The 21799-nt window shown below is 49.2% G+C and overlaps 3 protein-coding genes across 3 annotated transcripts in view; 1 reads left to right on the top strand and 2 right to left on the bottom strand.

Moving 5' to 3' along the window:
* NISCH (nischarin) overlaps positions 1-5105 on the bottom strand; it is a gene marked incomplete at both ends in the record, with an annotated part of 30405 nt that extends 25300 nt beyond the window's left edge. Inside the window, 2 exons of the mRNA XM_079540501.1 lie at positions 105-188; positions 5022-5105. Of these exons, the coding sequence (XP_079396627.1) occupies positions 105-188; positions 5022-5105 (168 nt within the window). The remainder of the gene's footprint in view (positions 1-104; positions 189-5021) is intronic.
* A 1508-nt stretch (positions 5106-6613) lies between these two features.
* TNNC1 (troponin C1, slow skeletal and cardiac type) lies at positions 6614-12478 on the top strand. Its single transcript, XM_079540456.1, has 6 exons — positions 6614-6668; positions 10201-10231; positions 10411-10557; positions 11381-11495; positions 11599-11735; positions 12303-12478. Exons 1-6 carry the CDS (start codon positions 6645-6647, stop codon positions 12332-12334), a joined length of 486 nt encoding a protein of 161 aa, XP_079396582.1. The 5' UTR covers positions 6614-6644; the 3' UTR covers positions 12335-12478.
* A 6207-nt stretch (positions 12479-18685) lies between these two features.
* On the bottom strand, positions 18686-20917 carry RPL29 (ribosomal protein L29). Its single transcript, XM_079540207.1, has 4 exons — positions 20899-20917; positions 20716-20760; positions 19994-20058; positions 18686-18903 (listed from the first exon to the last, which is right to left on the bottom strand). Exons 2-4 carry the CDS (start codon positions 20750-20752, stop codon positions 18790-18792), a joined length of 216 nt encoding a protein of 71 aa, XP_079396333.1. The 5' UTR covers positions 20753-20760; positions 20899-20917; the 3' UTR covers positions 18686-18789.
* Positions 20918-21799: the final 882 nt, after the last annotated feature.

The raw sequence follows: 21799 nt of genomic DNA, 5'->3' as shown, positions 1-21799 counted from the left end.
CGCTATCTAGTAGACATTTCCACTGCTACTGAGGGAAGAAAAGATGTCCTATACAACAGAACTGCTTTTGTAAAAGACTAAGGCCCCAGTTTTAAGATCCTTACCTTTTCATGGAGGTCATGGAAATCACTGTAGCGATGTTTGACTGTCCACTGATGACTGCCAACACTGACCTGAATGATGTACACCTGAAACGAAGAACGCAAAGTAAGGAAAGGAACTTGCAAAGCATTTTAAAGAAAAGTCAACAGGTACGCTATAAGGCTACACATAAAGCACGTAGAATCTAACCTGAGTCTAATCTTGCAGTTAACTTAAAAGCTAATCCAAACTCTAAGGTGATCTTGCTGAGGTAGGACACCTAATGCCATGCACAAGGTTGCTCCTCAAACAGAACACCTCAGCTGCTGCTTCTTTTAAAGCCACGTCATTCTTGCCATCCAAAAGCTAAAGCAAACAAGATTTCTAAACTTAACGTTTCCGGCAGCCAAGCCAGAATTCATAGCTACCCACAAGCCTGAGTTAGCAGCATCCCTTTTTCAATCTACCAAGCTGCAGAGTAGGCACAGGAGTCTGGCAGGCGTCCTGTTCCCACTTCACTGTTAGGCAGGAATCCTGTTCTGAGCTTTTCAGAAATCCAGGAGAATCCTCTAGTTGCTTGGGCATTAACTGTTTAACTCCTTTTACAGTAAAACACAACGTAGCTTCCTGATCACTACAATTGCACCCAAATACTTACGATAATTCTCCAAACCAAACCAACACTTATTTAGACAAAGATTTTAAACATCCTATGTAGCGAAAGCAGAACACAGGATTATTTTCATTGCAGGTGATGCTCCCTGTTGAGCACAGATTGTGCAGTAAGTGCGCAGTCCACCTCTGGACAAACCAGAAGTAAGGCAATCCCAAAGAAACTTAAAGGCAGAAAAGAAAGCACCAAGTAGAAAACAGACAAGGATCAGTAAAGTTAGTTGTGTATCTCCATGAAAGCAACACAGTAAACTTATCCAGCTTCACTTCACTCCTTGGAAAATGTATCTTAATCAAATTTTGAAAGCATTTAGCACAAATGATAACTTGTTTCCCCATTACAGATAACACAGACATGATTCACTGCTACGCTGACACTGAAGCACACTTAGCTGGTAATTCCACTTGAAGAAATGAAAACCAGAGTGAATTTTCAATTTGCTACATAAAAGGCAGCCAGTTAGCACTCACTGCTAGCCAAGACCAGGAGAGTGTCACACATTAAACAGAATGCCTCTTGCATTTTAGAAATGAAGCTGCTCCAGAAAACATAATTGGTACGAGATGCATCTGACGCACGGCCTCGCTGAACACGTCCTGCAGAGCAGCAAATCAAGATGTCTGACCGGTGCGTACAGACGAGGACACGTCAGTGTTTGGGTGAGTGCTGCAAGAGCAGATGAATGCCTACAAGAATTAGTTTCAATTAAGGCCTGTGTATGATTTGCAGGCTGGTTGTGTTGAGAAACCGCCGGTCAGGATTATTTACTGTGCTGATGACAAACCAAAAGAGGAATAACCCCAGTGTCAGCAGTTCCTCATATGCCTGAGGAAAAAGCAAGGGGGGACTCAAAGAAGTCATCAGATCAAATTCAGAACCATAGCAGTACTATGCACAGAAGCCAGAAGAATACTAGTTATTTTTAAATGCTGCGCGCTGAACTATGGCAGATCGAGCAGCACAGCTAAATACTGAAAGTGCAATGAATAAAACCTTAGATGAGATATTGAAAGCCCAGTAAACTGTAGCTCCCAACTGCAGACTCATGAGACAACAAAGCTAGAAGCTTCCTCTCTGCACTCAATACAAAGCAAACATACAACAAAGGTTCCATGAAGGCTTTTGCCAAAATGACAAGCCTTGAGCACTTCCAGAAACGGAGCACTGAGCCAAACGGACAGTCTGGTCAGGAAAACATCTGTTAAGGCAGACCTTTCAGATGAGCCAACTCCTCACAGCACTCCCCATGTAGAAAACACTGCAGCAACCAGCCATACAGCCCCAGCCCTCAGACAGACTGCACATTCATCTTCAAACTGCCATTATTTTGAGCAACACCAATGAAACAGTGTTTCATTCAATTCATTCTAGAGCAAAAAAAAAAAAAAAAAAATTGGACTTTTAAAGAAAGCCAAGTACATGGCGACATTTTCATTTAATTGATGGACTGATAGGCCAACAGTTCAAGATTGGTGACTGCCAGCCCAGCCACCAAGCCACCTGCTGGCAGGCACACGTGGGGAGATGAAACCATGCTGCACCTCCTCCCAGGCATTACCATGTGAAATCTCCACCTGCATTTATGACAAACTGCATTACTCTGCAGCTAAACATGAAAGCATTCCCACCCACAGGTTCTCAGCCTGGAAGCCTGCCTCCCAGTGCCTTCACTAAACTCTTAAGTACAATGCATTTTGTCTTTCTACGTGTTGTTACCATATCTAGTGCTATATTTTTTCATTGTTTTCTTACCCATTACAACAAGGTTCTCAATTAAAATCACAGAATGGCCTGGGTTGCAAAGGACCACAGTGCTCATCCAGTTCCAACCCCCTGCTGTGTGCAGGTCACCAACCAGCAGCCCAGGCTGCCCAGAGCCACATCCAGCCTGGCCTTGAATGCCTGCAGGGATGGGGCATCCACAGCCTCCTTGGGCAGTAGTCACGCCCTTACAGCATACCTTTTATCTTCCTCAATCTAATAAAGTGAAATGCTTATGTAGAATTAAGATGTATAGCTTCTAATCCAGCTGCTAATAAACACTGGTGATCTCAGACTCCTTTCTGTTTGCCTGCACAGCTGAACCTGTTCACCTTGCTTTGTACGGAGACTTGCCTTTTTGCAGTGTCCTCCTTCCAACTGCACAAACTTTGGTACCACTGAGAGAAAAACAAGTACCTGTCAGAGCTGCCTACATCCACAGCCCAGGGCACAGGTGCAACCGCAGCCAGCAGGTCCCACATTGCAGAGCAGTGATGCATCTGCTCCTCCCTGCCTCCTCAGGCACTTCGTTTACACCCATCTGAGGAAGCCACAGACTTCTTGTGAATTATCAAAGCTTGTATTAAAAACAGCTGCTCAAGACAAGAAAGGCAGGAAAACAATTTTAGGCCAAACAAATGCACAGAAGGAAACAAATGAAGCATTGGCAGCCTTGAGGCCTTCTAGCAATCTGCCAGTCTTCACTCAGCACCTATTCCAACTAGCATACTCAGGGGAAACACTCAGTGAAGGTGCTCACACTTTTCTAACCCAACAGAAACACTGTAAATAAGTGTATATCTTCTCTGCTGTATTAATCCATACCTTGCCTTCCTGCCTAACAGTTCCAGCAAGAACCACATTTGAAAAATACTTACAAGATTATGAAGAACTGTGGGTCTTCCCCATATATTTTACAGGTTTTAACACCTAAGCCATCATCCAGATGCCATTAAAATAAAGCCCCCTTCTGTGAGATTATTAACTCTGAAATACAGTACTCTGTAACTCTGAAATACTGTACATAGCAACCATCAGTGCCAAAATAAAAGACCCTTTCAAAGATAAGGGTAGAAAGAGGTCCACTGCTATCTTTTATGGCTAATGATGCAGTTTGCCACCAGTATTTCCTTTCTCACCTTTAACAAAGGTGACTGACTCTTACACCTTTTACTTCTGCTGCACTACAGGTCACTGTAAGGTCCTCACTGCAGCACAACTCATTTTTAAAACAAAACAAATGCCAATTTCTGCAAACCATTTCACTTTGTCAATCATTTTCTAAATCATTTTTGTCTTCATTTAAAATCACACCTATATCTAATTGCTTAAGCTTTCTCATACAAACTGCTGCAGGTTTGCACTCCTGCTAACACTCTTCACAGCTGCACCAACAGGGAAGCTTAATGTGTCAACTCCCTCAAACCAGCAGCAAGAGAATCAAAACCAGGATCAACTACTTGTAAAACTTCCTAAAGTGCTACTTTTAAAGCACCCAAGCAAAGCGACATCAGAATAGCGCAACGTTCCCAGAGCTCCACTCATTAGCAATCTTTAAAACTAAGATTTTTGTTAACACAGCTGCTAGCCCCAACCACCAGCTGATTTGCTGAGCACTACCTGCAAAGCCATAAGCCTGAACTGCAGCTCCACCCAGCACGCTGATGGCCTTGCCCAGCATACCACCATACTAGTTTGAGCACCAAGGCAGCTGGCACTTCCCTTCCCCTGCCTGTAAACTCCAGCACAGCAAGAGGCAAGTAACACTTGGACGTTTCTTTAAATTAACTTTAATTTTTCTTGCACGGTACTGTAAAACACTGGTGAAAATCCTCAACATCAACACTAACAACTCGGAGTCATGGCGCATGCCTGGCATGCAAGCATCCAGACAGCACGCTGCAAGTCTCACCACGGCGCTGGGACAGCGCTGCTCGGGGATGAACCACAACCCGAGCAGCACAGCTCTCGTGAACACACATCCTATAGTAGCCCACCGTCTGCTCTCAGCTCCTCACCTCCCGACAGCTGTCCCCAAACAAAGACGTTTAGGGGTGGGCAGTTCAGAGAGCCGTTACACTCCTCGTGTGCTACAGCTGTGCACGTTCCGTGTCCTATGATGCACAGAAACGGCTCTAAGTTTTCCTTGGGAAGCCGTTCAGACGGATTTTCAGGCACTGTCCTGCAGCTCCTCGGCTCAGCGGTGCCCCGGTCACGCCGCGCTCCACCAGGCGCGGCTCGCGGCTGGCCTTACATAAAGCAGGGCGGTGCTGCAATGCCTTGTGTGCCACCAGCGGCTTCGCGAGAAGCTTCCTGAACAACACAGCTCCGCTACAACGCAACCCGTCGAAAAACAGAAGTGTGAAACCAAAACCCGAGCTCCTTCCCAACAACACACACCGCCGGCCGCCTCTCTCCCTCGCCTTCCCCTTGGAGAAGCACCGCCGAACGCCAACGCCGCCCCACGTAGCGCGAAACGGCACGGAACGAGGGCCGCGGCCATTACCGTGTAGGTCTCCACGAGCTCGGAGCCCAGGACCTGCGCGCTCCGCAGAGGCTCCTCGCCGTCCTCGCCCGCCGCCGCCTCCATAACGCGGAAGAAACACGCAGCCGCCCCTCACGCCGCAGCCGTTCCCCGCCGCCCGCCGCTGCCGCCTCCCGCCCCGGCTCCCCGCCTGCCCCGCGCTGTCGTCGCCGCCGCCGCCGCCGCCATCTTGGCTCTGCCCCCTCAGGGTGCGGCCGGTGCCGCCCGCGATCATTTTATTGGCTCGGCGCTGGAGGGGCGGGGATTGCCGCAGGAGGAGGCGGGATTGGTCGGGCCTCGCGTCCGTCTGCGCGAAGGAGGGCGGGGCTAAGCGGCGAGGGGGCGTGGCTTAGGTGCGTGGGGCACGCCTGCGTGCTTGCTCTCTCTGGAGGATGCTCGTGCAGTGCGATGCAATGCAACGGTGTAACTCAGCGCGGTGCCGTGCCGAGCAATGCAGAGCTGTGCAGCGTAGTGCTGTGCCATGCAACGCAGTGCTGTGCGGTGTAGAATTGAGCTGTGCAGTGCAACAGTGTGCAGCACTGTGCTGTGCAGCGTAGTGCAGCGCCGTGCAATGCAGCGCTGTGCTAGGACAAATTTGGGCTAAGTTTGTTGGGCTTCACGTCTGCCATAGGCAGTGGTGGGAAAGAAACCTCCCAGAGAGGCGAGGTGGGAAGCATCGGCCTCGGCTGCAGTCCAGCTGCTGGGGATGGGGCTGGCAGCCAGGTTGTGGAGACTGCAGTGGCCTTTGTGCCTCTGCTGTGTCCCCGGCACCGAAGGACTGATCCGTCCCCATCCCAAAGATTAATGCAGCCCAGCTGAGGAGCAGTACTTGCAGATACATGCTCCATCGTAGCTTTTGCTTCACATTGCTTGGTGAGTGCAGAAACCCACCGTGGCCCTGACCGCTGCTGCTGGTTGCTCAGCAGGGACGACCAAATTCTGACCTGCAGTGTGACTGCTGTAAAAGACAAGTGGCTTTTATTTTTGGACGAGAAGAAGCCAACAGCTGCATCCATCCCTGCGGCTCAGCCGTCAGCTGGCCGAAGCCCACCAGAGGGAGTGCTGCACCCCCAGAAGCGCGACCTGGCCGGGCTGCTTCGGGGTTAGGGCTTCTCCCTGCCCTGTAGCAGCTGCACGTCGCTGGGGCCGAAGCGCTGCCGGCTCCGAGCGTGGGCTGCTCCATCCGCGCGGGGACGGATTGCAGGCTGCCGCTTCCTGAAGGACGGGGAATTCACCCCAACGCGCATCGCTTGGCAGCGCCCCGTCGCCGTTTGCAGCCCCGGCTGAACGCAGAAGGCGCGGGGAACGCTCCCGATTTGCCCCCGCCCCGCTGCTTGGCGCAGCGGCGTGCCGCACGTTTACCAGGCTCCTCCAAGGACGTCGTCCCGGGCCCCAAAGCGATGGGCCAGGCTCCGGCCGGCCCGTCGCAAGCCGGCACGGTGCCACGCAGCCCAGCACGCGGCGAGACGCTGCTGGGGGCCGGGCCGCGGTGGGCTGGCGCATCCCGTCACTGGCCACTGCCCCCTATATCAGCGGGGCCGGCGGGGCGGCGGCTGCAGAGCGTGTCCGTGACGCCCCCCGGTCCTTCGCCCTCCCTTCCCAACCATGGATGACATCTATAAGGCGGCGGTGAGTGTCTGCCCGGGACTGGGATGCTGGGGAGGAACGGGACGAGGACGAGGTGTGGGCAGGGGGCAGCCGTTGGTTCGGGGACGCCGGCGGGCGGCTCGGCTGGAGTCGCGTCCTGTCGTCTGAGTGAAGCTCCCAGCGCTGAGGTGTTCCGAACCTCGGCCAAGTGGAAGGGGCGGCTGCCGGCTGCGGTCACATCCCGGCAAAGCAGCAGTTTCCCACAAAACAAGCATGATTTGCATGGGTTGAAAGATGATTTGCATGAGTTCAACCTCACCCTCTCATTTCTGGAGCTTTACAATCCTAAGCGCCGTTGCTTAAGATCCCCCCCCTTCCTCGGCTGAGTGTTTTTCGGTGGGACTTTTAAAATCTCTCTGCTTTGGCCGGTGTTTCTGAATGGCCCCCTCCGCTCCGTCGCTGCTACCCCCTGTTGTCTGCTGCGCAGGAATCCAGGCTGGAAAGCAGGCTCTCTGGGAATGCAGAGCATCTCGGCAGCTGCACGCAGCGCTTGCCCTGCACACCCGGAGTGCTCGGGTCCATAATAAGCTCAGCGCATCATTTTGTAATTTAGACAGAGAGTGTTATGCGGGTGTGATAAGGATGAAAATAGATTCTGGATTGTGTGAATCACTACAGTGTGCCCGGAGTTAAAATACTCTACTGTGTGCCCGCAGTGTAAGAACTTTGGGGCGATTTGTTTTTGTTAACGTAGAGTTGGCCAGGTTGAAAAATACATCCTACAATTACAACTCCAAGAAGTTTAGGGGGAAAAAATTCATTGCTTGGTGAAACAAAATTGAGGGAAAGAAGATGCTGTCACCTTTCCCTGTCCTTTGGTCAGCCCTTATAACAGCGACCCCCTTCTCAGGATCCGGATAGCATGTGAGGAATGAGCTGGGTAGTGCATGGCAATGTGCTGAGTGCCCTGAGGAGCAAGTGAAAGGGAAAAGAATGTGCCCTGTAAAATCAGTTGAAATCCGGCCCCTATAGTTAATCTTTTTAAATAGTTATGTTCTGCCACAGAACAGGTCCTTGCTGTATTGTTTAGAGACTTCATGCACAAATTAGGAAGAAAGCCTGGGGTGCCTTTCCACCCCAAAATGGGCAAAAATCCATGGTGAAGGTCATCTCTAGCTGAAGCCTGTGGGTTTCAACCCAAACCTCCTCTGCGGACACCCAAAGCGGAGTCCTTGACCTGAGAAATGTGTTGGTGGGCTCTGACTGGGAGCTGCCAGTGTAAAGTCAAAAGGAGAAGAGGCAAAACATGGCTGAAATTGATAGCTTTTTCATGAGTCTGTTCCCAAGATTTTAACTGTAGAAAAACATGTCTCTGGCAAAATAACTAAGATCTTAAACTTCTCCTGCCCAACTTCAAATGGAAATGTGAGATGAAGAAAGGAGCTGAAAAAGCAAAATCCTGTGGGATGGGTGCCTGCCTTTACAGAGAGCAGCAGGAAAAAGCCATTTCCCAAGGAAGCAGCAGAGGAGAAAAAGGGAGAAAGCTGTGAACAGCATCTGTGACCAGAGGGCACAATGAACAGCTTGGGAGAAAGCTGTGTAGTAAAAGCATCACAAAAGCATCACATTCCATCCAGCACAGCTCCACGTCCATAGTCCTGTAGAAATCCAACATGCAGTAGTCAAAAAAGCCTTAGAAGTAAGGATTTGTTATTTGCTGCATATATTAATGGCAGCAAACCTTTGAGGGTATATGCCAACATTATATCCATATTGAATTCACCTGGTGCAGCCGCAGAACCCGGCGGGATTTTGTCTTGCCCACTCATGTCTAGATAAGGGTGTGCAAGCACAAGGCTATTTTGGGAGCATTTTTCAGCTCTGTTGAGCGGTTCTAAGAGTGTTGCTGGGGACAAGTGTCAGGATAACAGGCTGAGGGGACACATACCAAAAGCCTGGGAACAATCACAGGGCTCATCTTTATCTCTAGCACCTCTTTCATCAGGGCTTATAAATAGCGAACGCTGCCAGGGGGTCAGGTTACCCAAGTGGCCGTGGCCATCGGCTGAGCTGCCCAAATGATGCCTGCGTAGGGCTTGGGGCTCTTCCTGCTGCTCTTGGCAGGGCCTTCTCACCCTGGGAGCTGGATAGGGCTCTCTCCCAATTCCTGCTAAGATAAAGCACTTTCCCTGCATCTTGCTGCAAGCAGGAAGGGTTTCCAGTTGTTGTTTGTTTTTTTCTTTGCCAAAGTACTGCTTTTCGGGTGAAAAAACATCAGCCTTGCTTCCAAGACAGAGTGCTGCTGGGTTGAGGGGTTCTGCTTCTACCCAAACACAGTGGGAATCAGTGTGGGGGGTGTTAGAGGCAGGGGGGGAGGGATAAGTTACTGTAATGGATGTTACCAAGGGGGCAGGTGGGTATGGCAGTGGGTCAGGAACAAAGCCCACGGCATGGCGGTGCACTCCAAGAGGATCCGAAAGAAATGCACTTCACAAGGATCTGGTGGATTCTTCTTTGCTCTCCTCATCAATTTTCATTAATTCCTGCTAATTAATAAGCTCCCACTGGTGGATGGTGGGGGTTAGGACTGGATAGATGAGCGGGGTAGGACTTGGGAGCAATCTACCAGCTCTGAGTGGCTGCAGGGACCGTTTCTTCCAGCTGCTCCCATCTGCCTCAGTTTGTTTCCACATTCCAGTGCCCAGGTTCAGGGAACAGTGGTGACTGCAGCCTGCTCCTCATGCACAATTACCTGTCTTTGGCACATCCCCATTTCATCCCAAAAGCCCATTTTGCTTGAGGTGCTTACACAGACCAAAGAGTCTACACAGATGCTGAGTATTTGGTCCGTATCGTTAAATCAATTGTAGAATCATAGAATGGCTTGGGTTAGAAGGGACCTCAAGGTTCACAAATCTCCAACCCCCTGCCACATGCAGGGCTGCCAACCTCCACATTAAATACCAGACCAGGCTGCCCAGAGCTCCGTCCAACCTGGCCTTGAACACCTCCAGGGATGGACGGGGCATCCACAGCCTCTCTGGGCAGCTGTTCCAGCACCTCACCACTCTCATAGTAAAGAACTTTCCCCCTGACATCCAACCTAAATCTTCCCTCCTTCAACTTAAAACCATTTCCCCTTGTCCTGCTATTATCTACCCTTTCCAAGAGTTGACTCCTGTCCTGTTCGTAGGCTCCCTTTAGGTACTGAAAGGCTGCAGTGAGGTCACCCCACAGACTTCTCTTCTCCAGGCTGTTCAAGCCCAACTCCCTCAGCCTGTTTTTGTGAGGGAGGTGCTGCAGCCCTCTGAGCATCTGAAGTAAAATAGGCTGAAGGGAATAGAGGCAGGCCCTTTATAAAAATTAATTCTGATGGAGGTAGACAAGATCTTAATGCTTTTGATAGTTTATTGAATCTATGGCTGAAAATGACTACTGGGAATTGCCTTGGCCATGGGGACAAGGACGTCCCTCCCTCCTCTGATTGGGTTCCAGCCTGTAACAGCTCTTGGAGGGTTAGCAATTAGCAGTGATGAGGAATTAAAATGAATTGCTCTCTGTCTTTCACTTACAGGTTGAGCAGCTGACAGAAGAACAAAAAAATGGTAGGTGCATCTTCAACCTGACATGGCTGCCTGAAGATGAGCTCCCAGGGCTTTTGACCCACTAGGATCACATCACAGGCAGCTTCTGTGTCCCCTGGGTGTTCTCACAGGGCAAGCCCTCAACCTGGGGCTGCAGCATGGGACAGGACCCACACATCTCCTCTCTACTCTCTTCTCAGAGTTTAAGGCTGCCTTCGACATCTTCGTGCTGGGGGCAGAGGATGGCTGCATCAGCACCAAGGAGCTGGGGAAGGTGATGAGAATGCTGGGGCAGAACCCCACCCCCGAGGAGCTGCAGGAGATGATTGATGAGGTGGATGAGGATGGTGAGAGATTTTGGTTTCTTCATTTGAAGCCCTGTCCCTGTGCCCAGTGCTCCGTGCTGCCCATGGGCTTCAGAAAGGATCCACGCTGGGGACAGCACCTGTTGAGAGCTGGGAGCTGGGGTTTTGATGGACACTGAATGCACCCCATGCTTCATTGTGGTTCCTTTAGGAAATTTCCAAGCTTATAAACACTATAAAAATTATCATGCTGCCATGACCAGACTACTTGAACCGATTTGGTAGCAATTAGTATTGCATAAATTAGATTTCAATTTCAATTAGATTTCTATCAGCAGGAAGGTCTTTCACTGCTCTAACATATATGGATATAAACACATGTACTGATCAAATCAGTGTGCACATACAAAAGCCACTTTGTGCAGGTTGGAGAGGAATACTGTACTAAGTAACTGGAAAATGTAAAAGTGGCCAAAAATCATGCAAAACCTTAGTGTCATTGAAAACAGTATTACACTGCTGGTGCAAAAATAGTGCATGAATACCTGCCTGCTGGAGGTTTTATTATTAACGAGATGGACAGGTGCCTCCATGGTAGGAATTCACATTCATCAATGCTTCCGGTCCTGCTTTGCAGTATATTTGGTGTGCTAGGGCAAAATGACTGCAAAAGGTAAAATAACAACAATAATAATAAAAAGAGTAATGAATTCAGTCCATGTTCAGCCTCTGTTGCTCACTCCAGCCTGCAAGCTGCCTCCTGCCACAGAGCTGCTCTCTGAGTTCTCTCCCTCAGTTCCTAGCAGGTACTTTGTCCTCTCCCTTGGCTTTACCCGCTGTCTGACGGTGTTCATTCTGCACACAGGCAGCGGCACTGTGGACTTTGATGAGTTCCTTGTTATGATGGTCCGGTGTATGAAAGATGACAGCAAAGGAAAAACTGAAGAAGAACTCTCAGATCTTTTCAGGATGTTTGATAAGTAAGAACCATGGCCACAGTATGGGTGACAGGAGAGGTGAGATGGCCTCAGCTCACCTGCCCAGTGTGTGGGTCCCTTCCTAAGCTCTTCTGTCCTCACACAGGAATGCTGATGGCTACATCGATCTTGAGGAACTGAAGATCATGCTACAGGCAACTGGGGAGACGATCACTGAGGATGACATAGAAGAACTGATGAAAGATGGGGACAAAAACAATGATGGCAGGATTGACTATGACGGTAGGAGTCTTTCTTGCCTGAAGTTTGGTTGTGAGTCCTTGAGCAGCTCCCACGGTCTCGGTTGTCTTTGGGGGCAGGTGTGAGCTTGTGCAGGCAGAGCTGGGCAACACGCCTGATCCCATCCTGGGTTTGTATGGAGCTGGGGTGATTCTCAGGCTTGTAAAATGTTTGCAAGGATCTGGGCCTCCCTTAACTCCCCACTGATGTTGTAATGCAAGGTTTGCTTTCATTGAGACCTGCCTGTCTGCTTTTGCCACCTAAACACAAGCGTCAGCACTGAAGGGCTCATGTTTTGAATGCAGTGCTGCCAAAATGATCCACAGGCCATTTTTGAGTGGAGTCTGTGGCCGGGGGTGACACTGGGCACTGGTGACATTTCCATCGGCAGGCATGAGGAGCCCTGGCCATGGCCAGAGGAGCGGTAGCCATCTGCCTGGCCTCTTGTGCATCAGTGAGATGGAAAAAGAGAAAGGGCCATGGAGAACTGCCAAGTGTGTACTAGGGCAGCTGTGAAAACACTTCAGTGCCACCTAATAGCCCTCATCTCTGATGTCTCCCCCTTGGCAGAGTTCCTGGAGTTCATGAAGGGAGTTGAATAAATCTGAGGCCAGATGGACAGCCCGAATCTCTGAAACCCCTTCTGCTCTCTGACTCAGCTCCTCGGTTCCATCCCCTGGCTGCCAGCATGAAGACTGAGCGCTAAGAAGGGTGGCCTTAGGGAAAATAAAGCACATTGTTATCAAGTGCCTCTGGTGGTTGTTCCTTGGCAGTTAGGTGAGCACTGCACCTTGGCCACAGGCTCCGAATCAAAGGGGACGCTCCTCGTGGCTGTGGGTGCCTGCCAGGGAGCTGCCATTTTGTGTTGCTGCCATGTTGTGTTGCCCCACTGATCGCACCATGGTGAGCGCAGCAGGAGCCTGCATTGGTGCCTGCTAGTTTAACTAGAGCCCTGGCAACATTTTCGTGATCAAACATGAATTAACAACCACTTATTGTATTACTAAAACCCTGGGAAAGGATCATCTCCTTTCCTCCCTGACGTTAACACAACTGTCCCAGAGACATCCCTCCCCCCTTCCCCATCCCGATGGCCACTCTGTGATACATACGAAAGGAAAACTTCTACTCATCTGGAAACACCTCTTTCTTCTCTTACTCTGTGTGGAGTGAGGCAAGTGGCCCTGTGAGGGAGCAGCACTGTAGCACTATGGCTATTTCACACTGAATCTGAATCCCAACATTTTTCCTTTAGAAATCACATCTGTTGCAGGGCATGACCCTGATACAGTCTTAACAGCCACATTCAGGGTGGCAGCAGGGTCAGGAGGACAAGTGGTGCTGTTTATGATGCCTTGGGCACCGTCTTCTCTCTCTCCAAGGAAGTGTGGCATTCCTACGGTATTAGCAGCTCCCCCTGCACATAGCTGCCTCCTCCCATCGAATTACATCCCAGCACGGCTCACACATTGTGTTCGTGTTGCTAAAATCAAATGTTTACTCAAGCAAAATAAATATTGGCAGGGCACTGCACCAGTCTGCTCCTGTGCAAGCCCTGCAGGTCCTGCCCTTGACCCCTCGCACTTCTGAAATATTATTAATTTACACCAAACAGGCTTGAGGTTAAAGCAGCTTAAGTGAGGATGTGAGAAGTGTTGTGTTTTTCCTCTGGACAAGGAGCAACAAATGTTTTGCCCAAGCAGGGCTTGTAACATCAAAGGAAACAAAGAAATGCACCAGGGCAGCAGATTTTTTTTCTTGGAGAAGAGAAGGGTCCAGGGAGACCTCATTGTGGCCTTCCAGTACTTGAAGAGAGCATAGAAACAGGAGGGGGAACGGCTGTTTGTGTGGTTGGGTAGTGATAGAACAAGGGGGAATGGTGTTAAACTGAGATAGGGGAGGTTTAGGTTGGATATCAGGAGGAAGTTTTTGAGCCAGAGGGTGGTGAGGCACTGGCACAGGTTGCCAAGGAGGCTGTGGATGCCCCATCCCTGCAGGCATTCAAGGCCAGGCTGGATGTGGCTCTGGGCAGCCTGGGCTGCTGGTTGGCGACCTGCACACAGCAGGGGGTTGGAACTGGATGAGCGTTGTGGTCCTTTTCAACTCAGGCCATTCTGTGATTCTATGATTTTCCTTAAAACCCAGGATATTTTAGGAACACCTCTAATGCATACATCTGGCAAACCTGCGGGTCCTGAGGCCTCCGTGCCTTGGCTCCTGGGCCAGACACAGCCCAGTGCAGAGCAAGGAGCCTGTTGCCTTGATAACTTGAAGGTCTTCTCCTTCCATGCTGTCATTTTCCACCTCCTGAGCAGCACAAGTCACTTCACAAGTCCCATTGAAGCCTCCTGCATTTGAGGTAACATTTGGAATGTTTTACCCATGCCTGGAAATCTGCACAAAAGGTTCAGACAACTGGGCTTCAGCCACTCTCATAACCACAGCAATGCTACAGCTGTAAAATTTGGCCTTTTTCTTCTTGAACAGCCCAGTGAGGTGGCAGGGACACTGAATTTCCCCACAGCCACTCAAGCCAGCAGGCAACCCACACTCATGTCACATCTCAGCAGGCACTACTGACAGCTCCATCACCTTCTTTTGTCCCAGCCAAGTCCCACTACTCAACATGGACATCTCCAAGATATTTGCTACCACTTAGAAATATGCTTTGTCTCACTGAATTATGAACACGAGAGGAAATAAGCACCTTTCCCAGCTTAACCTCCTCCCCCTTTTGGCCAACTTGGTTGCTTTATGGGGTGGCCTGGACTCCACCGTGAGACCAAGGAAAAGGATGGCTGTGAAGGTTGAGAGGAGCCATCCAGCCATGTCTCAGCACTCTGCCCTTGGTTCAAGAGTGCCAGGTGTATGAGCAAAGGCAGCAGCCACACACAGCAACCTCACTGCCCTTCTCTTTTCCCTGAGAGCAAAACAGGGATGATGGCGGCTGGAGAGGAAGAGGACAAAAGCATTATAGCAGCTGAAACTTGTTCCTACAAGAGCAGAAATTCTGGGGAATGTTTGGGCCTTTTCACTCCTTGGAGCAGAGGCATTGGCAGGTCAGCATGCTCAGCGTAAAGTCAGAAAAACTACTGCAAGACCAATTTGTCGTAACATGCTGACTGCCATCCAAGAGTAAGCCAGTAAATGCCACGGGGTTGGGTGGTGTGGGTAGATTTCACTGTTGGCTAAAGCACAGGAACAACTGCACTAGGAATTTAACACAACATGATAGACAGCCAAGCAGTTTAGGTGGCTGACAAACCTGTAGCTGGCACACAGGCAGCCCTGTTAAAGCCTCCACGCAGGAGATGTGCCTGGAGATTAGGAGATGTGCTTAGCAAGAAGAAAACTCAGGACCCCATGCACGTATGTAACTCGTTTAAATACATTTGCAGTTTCCCCTGGATGTTGCACTTACCAGTGCCAGAGAGCTTTAAGGAAAGTGTCATGTTCACAAGCACTGCTTGAAGAAATAAAGTCATCAAAACATCCACTTTTTTTTTTTCAATTTTCCTAATCAGAAAAAAGACATTCTGTAAAACAACCCACATATCTGCATGCCGTTACTCTGTACTGCCCAGATGAGACAGAGAGCTGTGCTGCCATGTGACTGCAACATGAGCCACTGGACGCAGCCGCAGCTCTTGGGTGAGTTGCTCTGCTTGCTTCTGGTGATAGCAGATTTAATTCTACAATAGTTTGAAGCAAGTTTGCCACCAGGGCGAAAGAAATGAGCTCACCTATGCCAAATACACAACATTTCACTGTGCCAAATCTACAGTTGTGAAGGAACGCCTGTGACAGCTCTGAAAGTTGGGCAAAGCAGAAATCGAGTTCTCATGCGTTTTTTTGCTAGAGCATGCTACTGAAAGGTGGTGGAGGGGGCAGAATAAAATGCATTCAGTCGCTTCTTTTCATTTTCACAGCAAACATCAATGTCTCTGGTGATTACTGTGTCCCATCAGGGCATTTCCCACTGCTTTGAGCCCTGCTTCCCATTTCTGTACTCTGCACTTTCAGTGCAATTGCTCACCTCTGCAAAACGAGCTGGTCGGTGTTCGGTTACATGCCCTTTGCACCCTATTTTTTTTTTCCTCTGTAGGGAAAACAGGAGCCAACCTAGAAATTAATACTGAGCCCTCTTCATTGCAAAGGGGAGAAATCATTATCAGCAAGTATAAAACACATAACGTGATGCGTGGCAGTGGCTAAGCAGAGAGGCTCCCTCAAAAACATCACCTTCTGATGGGATACCAAGGACTTAGTCATGCGGGTTTTGAAGTTTTTAAATGTCAAGGATGACAGAGCTCTGCATAATGGGAATAGCTTCAAGCGGTCTGCAGCTGCCAGTTCCATCTCCCAGGCTCTGCAGATGTAATCCTCCCAAAAAGGGTCATCAGCCTCCCTCAACTAACAGAAGGCAGAATTTACATGATTGCACACACAAATGAAAGTGCAGGAATACCCAGCGCAGAGCACTGGTACCCATTCACAGCTTTCCCTTCTGTGCTGGCACAGCATCATCCTCAAGGAAGGGAAGGAGGGAACTCACGAACTGAGCCATCATGCGGTTCTGAACTGCCAGTATCCAGGCAGTGTCCCACAGGACCATCGTGTGTGCAGGGAAATCAAAGAGAGGTGCAGACGACAACAAACCTGACACCAAGCTGCTGTGGAAGCTCACAGACTCCTGCCTTTTGCTACACAATGATGCCTGGGTTAAGGTTACATTCCTCTGTGCCGCATTTTGTCACGCAGACGCTATTTTGGTCAGAAAGTCAGCAAGCCCATATTTGGGAAGCTGTCCCACTGAAGGGCAACATGAAGGGCGGCATGAAAAGGCTGCTTCGAGGCAGGCCTGGGGAAACCGTGGAGCCACTGGCAGCCCATTTTCCATTTTCTGCTTCTCACTAAGGCGCAGACTTCCATTTCTCAGCGCAAACCTTGCCTCTCTTCCCTCGAACCACATCCTGTGAGATGCTCCCACAACACAAGCCCTCTGGGGGAAGACACAAAGAGGATTTAAAATGTCCCTTAGCTGACAGAAACACCTCAGTGCAGAATTTATAACGTACAACTCAAAGTCAACTAAAGATTTGCAGACACACAGGTGAAGGTGGAGCAAAACAAATGCCAAGTCCTGTCTTCAAGGTTTGTGCTTCTTTTTTCCATCATTGTCACCATGCGGTCCTGCAATACACTGACCTTCTTCCAGGCAGCTGGACCAGCCACTCTGCCTCCTCCAGCACCAGCAGCATCCCAAGGTGACGTGCACATTCATCAGAACCACAAGTATGTGGCCATGCTCCTGCAGACAAGCTCACTGCACCAAGGAAGGCAGCTGCCATGCAGCTCAGAAACCTCTGATCTCAGTTGCCACCACGATTTAAACACTGTAGAGCTAAGTCCACATAATGTAACCAGTTGCCAAAAAAACTGCAGGGATGACTGTCATCTCCAGGATCCTCTCCCCAGATAAGCACAGGCTTTTGGCTCATTTGAAGGCAGCTGGTCCTCTTGTCTTGAAAGATTTTATCCAGTGATATGAATCTCACGACTGCATTCTCCAAACATGATCACACTACCCTCCCTCAGCAACGTCAGCACATTGCTCTTGCACAGAAATTAAGTTCTTCAAGCTGAGAAACCTCAGCCTCAAGAAGAGTCCAAGAGATACACGCAGCAGAATTCATGCAGATTGAGGCTGCACATCTCTCTAGCTGCAAGGACACTCCTGCAGTTGCAGTAAATCTCTGTGTTGGTTGGCCAAGGTAGGGCTGGACCAGTTAAAAAGAAAAAAAAAAGAAGAAAAATCTACTGAGAAAAGTCTTGTAGAAGCACTTTGGGCAACAAAGAATTCAAAATACTTATTTGAACGAAGTATTTCATTGTACTAATTAGCTAGGGTATATATCTATATCTAAAATCTCATTAATTGGATGTTTCAGTTGAAATATTTGTCACTCAGCAGCAATTTAACCACTTACACACTTCCAGCCCGTGTTGATTCGTGGATTTACGCCACCAGGTGGACAAGCGCTGAAATTGCAGCTTCAAGAAAGGTTTGGTGCCAGCAATGAACGAACTCACCTGGTCTGCCAAGGTACTCAACTCAAATACTCAACTTTGCTGACTGGTAGCACCAGGAAAATCAAGTCTACTACTTAACTACAGTAGCAAAACCTCGTCATGGCACCATCCCTTCTTGTGCCTTCAAATGCTACTTCCCTGATCCGGCCAGCCAACCAGCTTCATCAGACAGGGATTCTTGTGTTACAGCTATGAAAACTCCCACTGAAATACAGTGGCTATGAAAAACGTGGGTATTTTATACAGTTCAATTACTAACTGCTAACACTTAGCACCCTTTTAACACTTTATTACTTGAAGCATTTCAGAAGACAACACACACTACTGTTATTAACTGCTGTGATCTCTTACACTGCAGTTAACTCAGTACTCTTCCTGATTTTCCAGGATTTCCATTGCTGTAGCAACCTGACTTGAACAGTAATGCAGAGGGTGTGGAAGGAACAGCCCTCCAAGACTGGTAATGCTCTAACAGCTCTAAGAACTGCTGCACAAATCAGTGTGAGACAGCTTTGAACACACATCCACTATCAAAACCAGTTCTACCTGTACTGAATACTGTCACCTAAGAGCCTGTGCGATGCAAAATAGTGCTGCTTGTTCCTATTTTAAAGCTTCACTCAGTAACAATTTCACAAATTGAAAACAGGCTGTCAGTTATCAGATGTTCACAGTCCATACCAATAATTGCAGAACACCACTGAGGAAGGAGCAGCTGCTTTACCCAGGACTTGTGGAGGCTAAGAACCTCTGCAGCTTCTCTGACACGGAGCAAAACCATGCGCTGCTCACTACACACAGAAGTGGTAACACACAGTTGGCATTTATAATAAGACTCAAGGCACTTTTGAGGGCTCTTCTCAAATTCAGGAGATGAAAACTTTGTTATGTCCAATTTTATTTGTACAAAAATGCTTTAAACACACATGCCAAAAGGCAAACTGGTTCTTTGTCTTAAACCAGGTCAGTCCTTTTTCTGTAGAGCTGCCTGCTTGGCATTGTTGGCCTGCATCTTCTTCAGCCCCTTCTTGTTGTGTTTCTTGGCAAATCTCATGTTTCTCAGAAACTTGGGATCAACCTGTGAAAACAAAGGAAACATGAGCCCCCACATGTGTGAAAGGGACCTGTGTACTTCCATCACATTGCAGTCACTGCAATTCTAGCTGTGATTAATGCAGACACATTTTCTGATTTGATATCAACACCATTATTTTAGCCACTCACAGCCATCCTTCAAACCATTTTCTTTCATTTCTAAACAAACAAAAAAACCTAAAGCCAAGTAATAAGTACACAGGAAGGACAAATTAAGTAATTTGCAAACAAGACAAATTTAATTTCTGTGTTCTGAAGAGCTGCTCCTGTCTTTTGTCACCTTCTGGCTCACTAACACATCCTTTCATGGCTACAAACGATCCTCAGATCCATCTGTGCCCCACTGAGACAAACCTCCTGCTGTACTCCAAGGAACATTTTCCCCAGTACTCACAGCTAGCAGGACTTTTTCCAACTTAACTCACGAGTGCTTGATACAAGGCAACACTCATAGATAGCATGAGTATTTTCAGAGCACTGAACCCCCACTGAGCCTGGCAGAAACTTCTACATCACTTCTGAAAAGCAAATTCCCGCATCTATAAGGCAAATAGAATCACAGCACTCTTCCAAACCAGAACAATATCTTTTTTTCCTTTTCTCTCTGTTGCATGGAGAAAGTTAGTGATGGACCAAATGTTTAGTATCAAGAAAATGCAAATTTTTGTTATTTCCATGTGTGCCATCCAGCAATGCCAATTCTTCTTTTCTGAAGGAAGTTTTGTGTACTAGTACAGATACTATAACAACACTGACGGGTAGGGAGAAGACACAGCAGGATTTAAAGTGAAGGAGAGCAGTGAAACACTGCCTTGTGTTTGCTTCACTGGAAGCAGTGTTTAGCAATACTGATCCCAAGCAGAACAAAGGTGGGCAATGGTTTATAAGAAGTCTTGTAGAAATGTGGATTTCACATAGGTTAGAACTGTCACAGCAGCAATTAAGGTGAGTAAACAATGTAAGAGAAGCCCACAATCATCATCTGCAAAAACACTGACAGTCAAAAGTAAGAAACACCAGTAATGGCTTTTCTGGAGTCTGAAGAGGTTGGAAATGTGAGCAGAAATACTCACCCCTTTGAGGGACTCATATCTATGGGATCTGGGCTTCTTGATGCCGTTTCTGTGCCACTTACGGGCTACGTGAAAGACAGGGAAACAATACAGATCACAACTTCTACTATTATTGAAAAGTGGTGTTAGTTTTCTTTTAAATACACTGTGAGAATAATGCAGAACAGAAAATGAGCCAGCCCTGCAAATCCCAGCTGAATCCGAATAAAGGGAGCACCTCCATCCCCACCCCTTGGCACACTGTTCTCTCAGCAGCGTAAACCTTTCTAATTAGGGATTTCAGGTTATGCATTAATTATTAAAATACAAGCAGCACATCCACACATACAGGGTAATGGCCTCAGGCACTTTCCAGTATCTGTGTTCAGCATTACAAGGCACTGGTGCTGGCCATGCCAGAACCAGCAGAACCTGACAGCGAGCGCTGCAAGCTTACACCAATTAGTATGGGGGAAAACAAAAAAGAAAAAAAGAAAAAGAGAGAACAGGAATTATTTTACGACCACGCTTCTCCCTGCATGCGAGGCATCACATCAGAACACGCAGAGCCGTGACGCTTGCTGGTTATGCAGCCTCTGCATTAAGCCCCGGCAGTGGCAGCCACCGCTCAGCTGCCGCTGCCTCCTCCCCCTGCTGATCTCACTACAGCATAAGAAGGCCCGGACCGGCGCCGCGCGTCCCCGCCGGGCTCCACCCCGACCCCGCGCCGGGCCCCGACTCACACTGGTTGTGCGTGGTGTGGTTCTTGGACTTGGCCATGGCGGCACCTGCGGGACAAAAGACACGATCCGGCTCGGCTCGGCTCCGCCTCCCGCGGTGTTCCCGCAGCCCGCTGTGTCGGAGCCCGGCACCGGGAGCAACCGGCGGAGCGCGGATGGAGCCGGATTGCGCGGAGCGGCACCTACCGAACCCACAGCGGACAGAGTCGCACCGGAAGAGAAAGACCGCGCAAGGGTCCCTGGGTAATGGACGTAGGCCGCACCGGAAGTCTCTACCGGAAGTCGGGGCGCGCAACAAGCGCCGCCAGCATGGAGGTTCCGCGACGCGACCGTTCCTCCCCGTCCTCTCCCTCGTCTTCCCGGCCCAGCGGCTGAGTTACTCCGGCTGTAAAACAATTAAAAAAACAAAAACAAAACACCAAAGCCCCAAAGAAAACCCCAATAAAGTCAAAGTTTCTTTGACGACCATGTCCTCTGTGAGCGTTCTTGTATCACGCGGTTCAGTGGCTTTTGAACAGAGGCCCGTGGGTACGGATCAGAAAATTGCTGCGCTTGGAGGAACTACCCCAAAAGAGAGATGAACGGGGCTTTGTGGGCATGTGGTGTTTCTGTGGTGTCCTGATATTTATGGACTTTGGCACGGGATAATTTTCTCTCGGTCTTTCCCAGGGCTGCCCCAGCTCGTGGTGAAACGCACGGGGCGCCTGCGGTGCCAAGCCTCAGTGCTGGGGGATTGGACTTGATGATCTCCAGAGGTCCCTTCCAACCCCTGTGATTCTGTGATCCTGTTCAGGCGCTGGCTAGGAGGAGCCCGGGAGGACTCTGCTTTGCACTATGGCGCATTCCTTAACACTGGCGAGCTTACTGGCCTGGGGGAGAAGGGAAAGTAAGGCTTGGCTGTGGTGTAAAGCCCACACTAGCAAAGCTGAAGGGGAGTGGGGACGAAGGACACCTCCCGGCGACAAATGGACCCGGAGAAGCAGGGATACCAGGACATAAAGGCACTAGAGGGAGCCTGAGCATAACAGATGCCGCTCCGGGCTCGGAGTGGGAGTACCAGTCCCAGTCAGGGAGAAGGGACACCTCC

The sequence above is a fragment of the Tetrao urogallus genome (genome assembly GCF_951394365.1).
Source record: "Tetrao urogallus genome assembly, chromosome: 10".
Classification (NCBI taxonomy): Eukaryota; Metazoa; Chordata; class Aves; order Galliformes; family Phasianidae; genus Tetrao; species Tetrao urogallus.
This window is presented reverse-complemented; position numbering and strand designations above follow the sequence as displayed.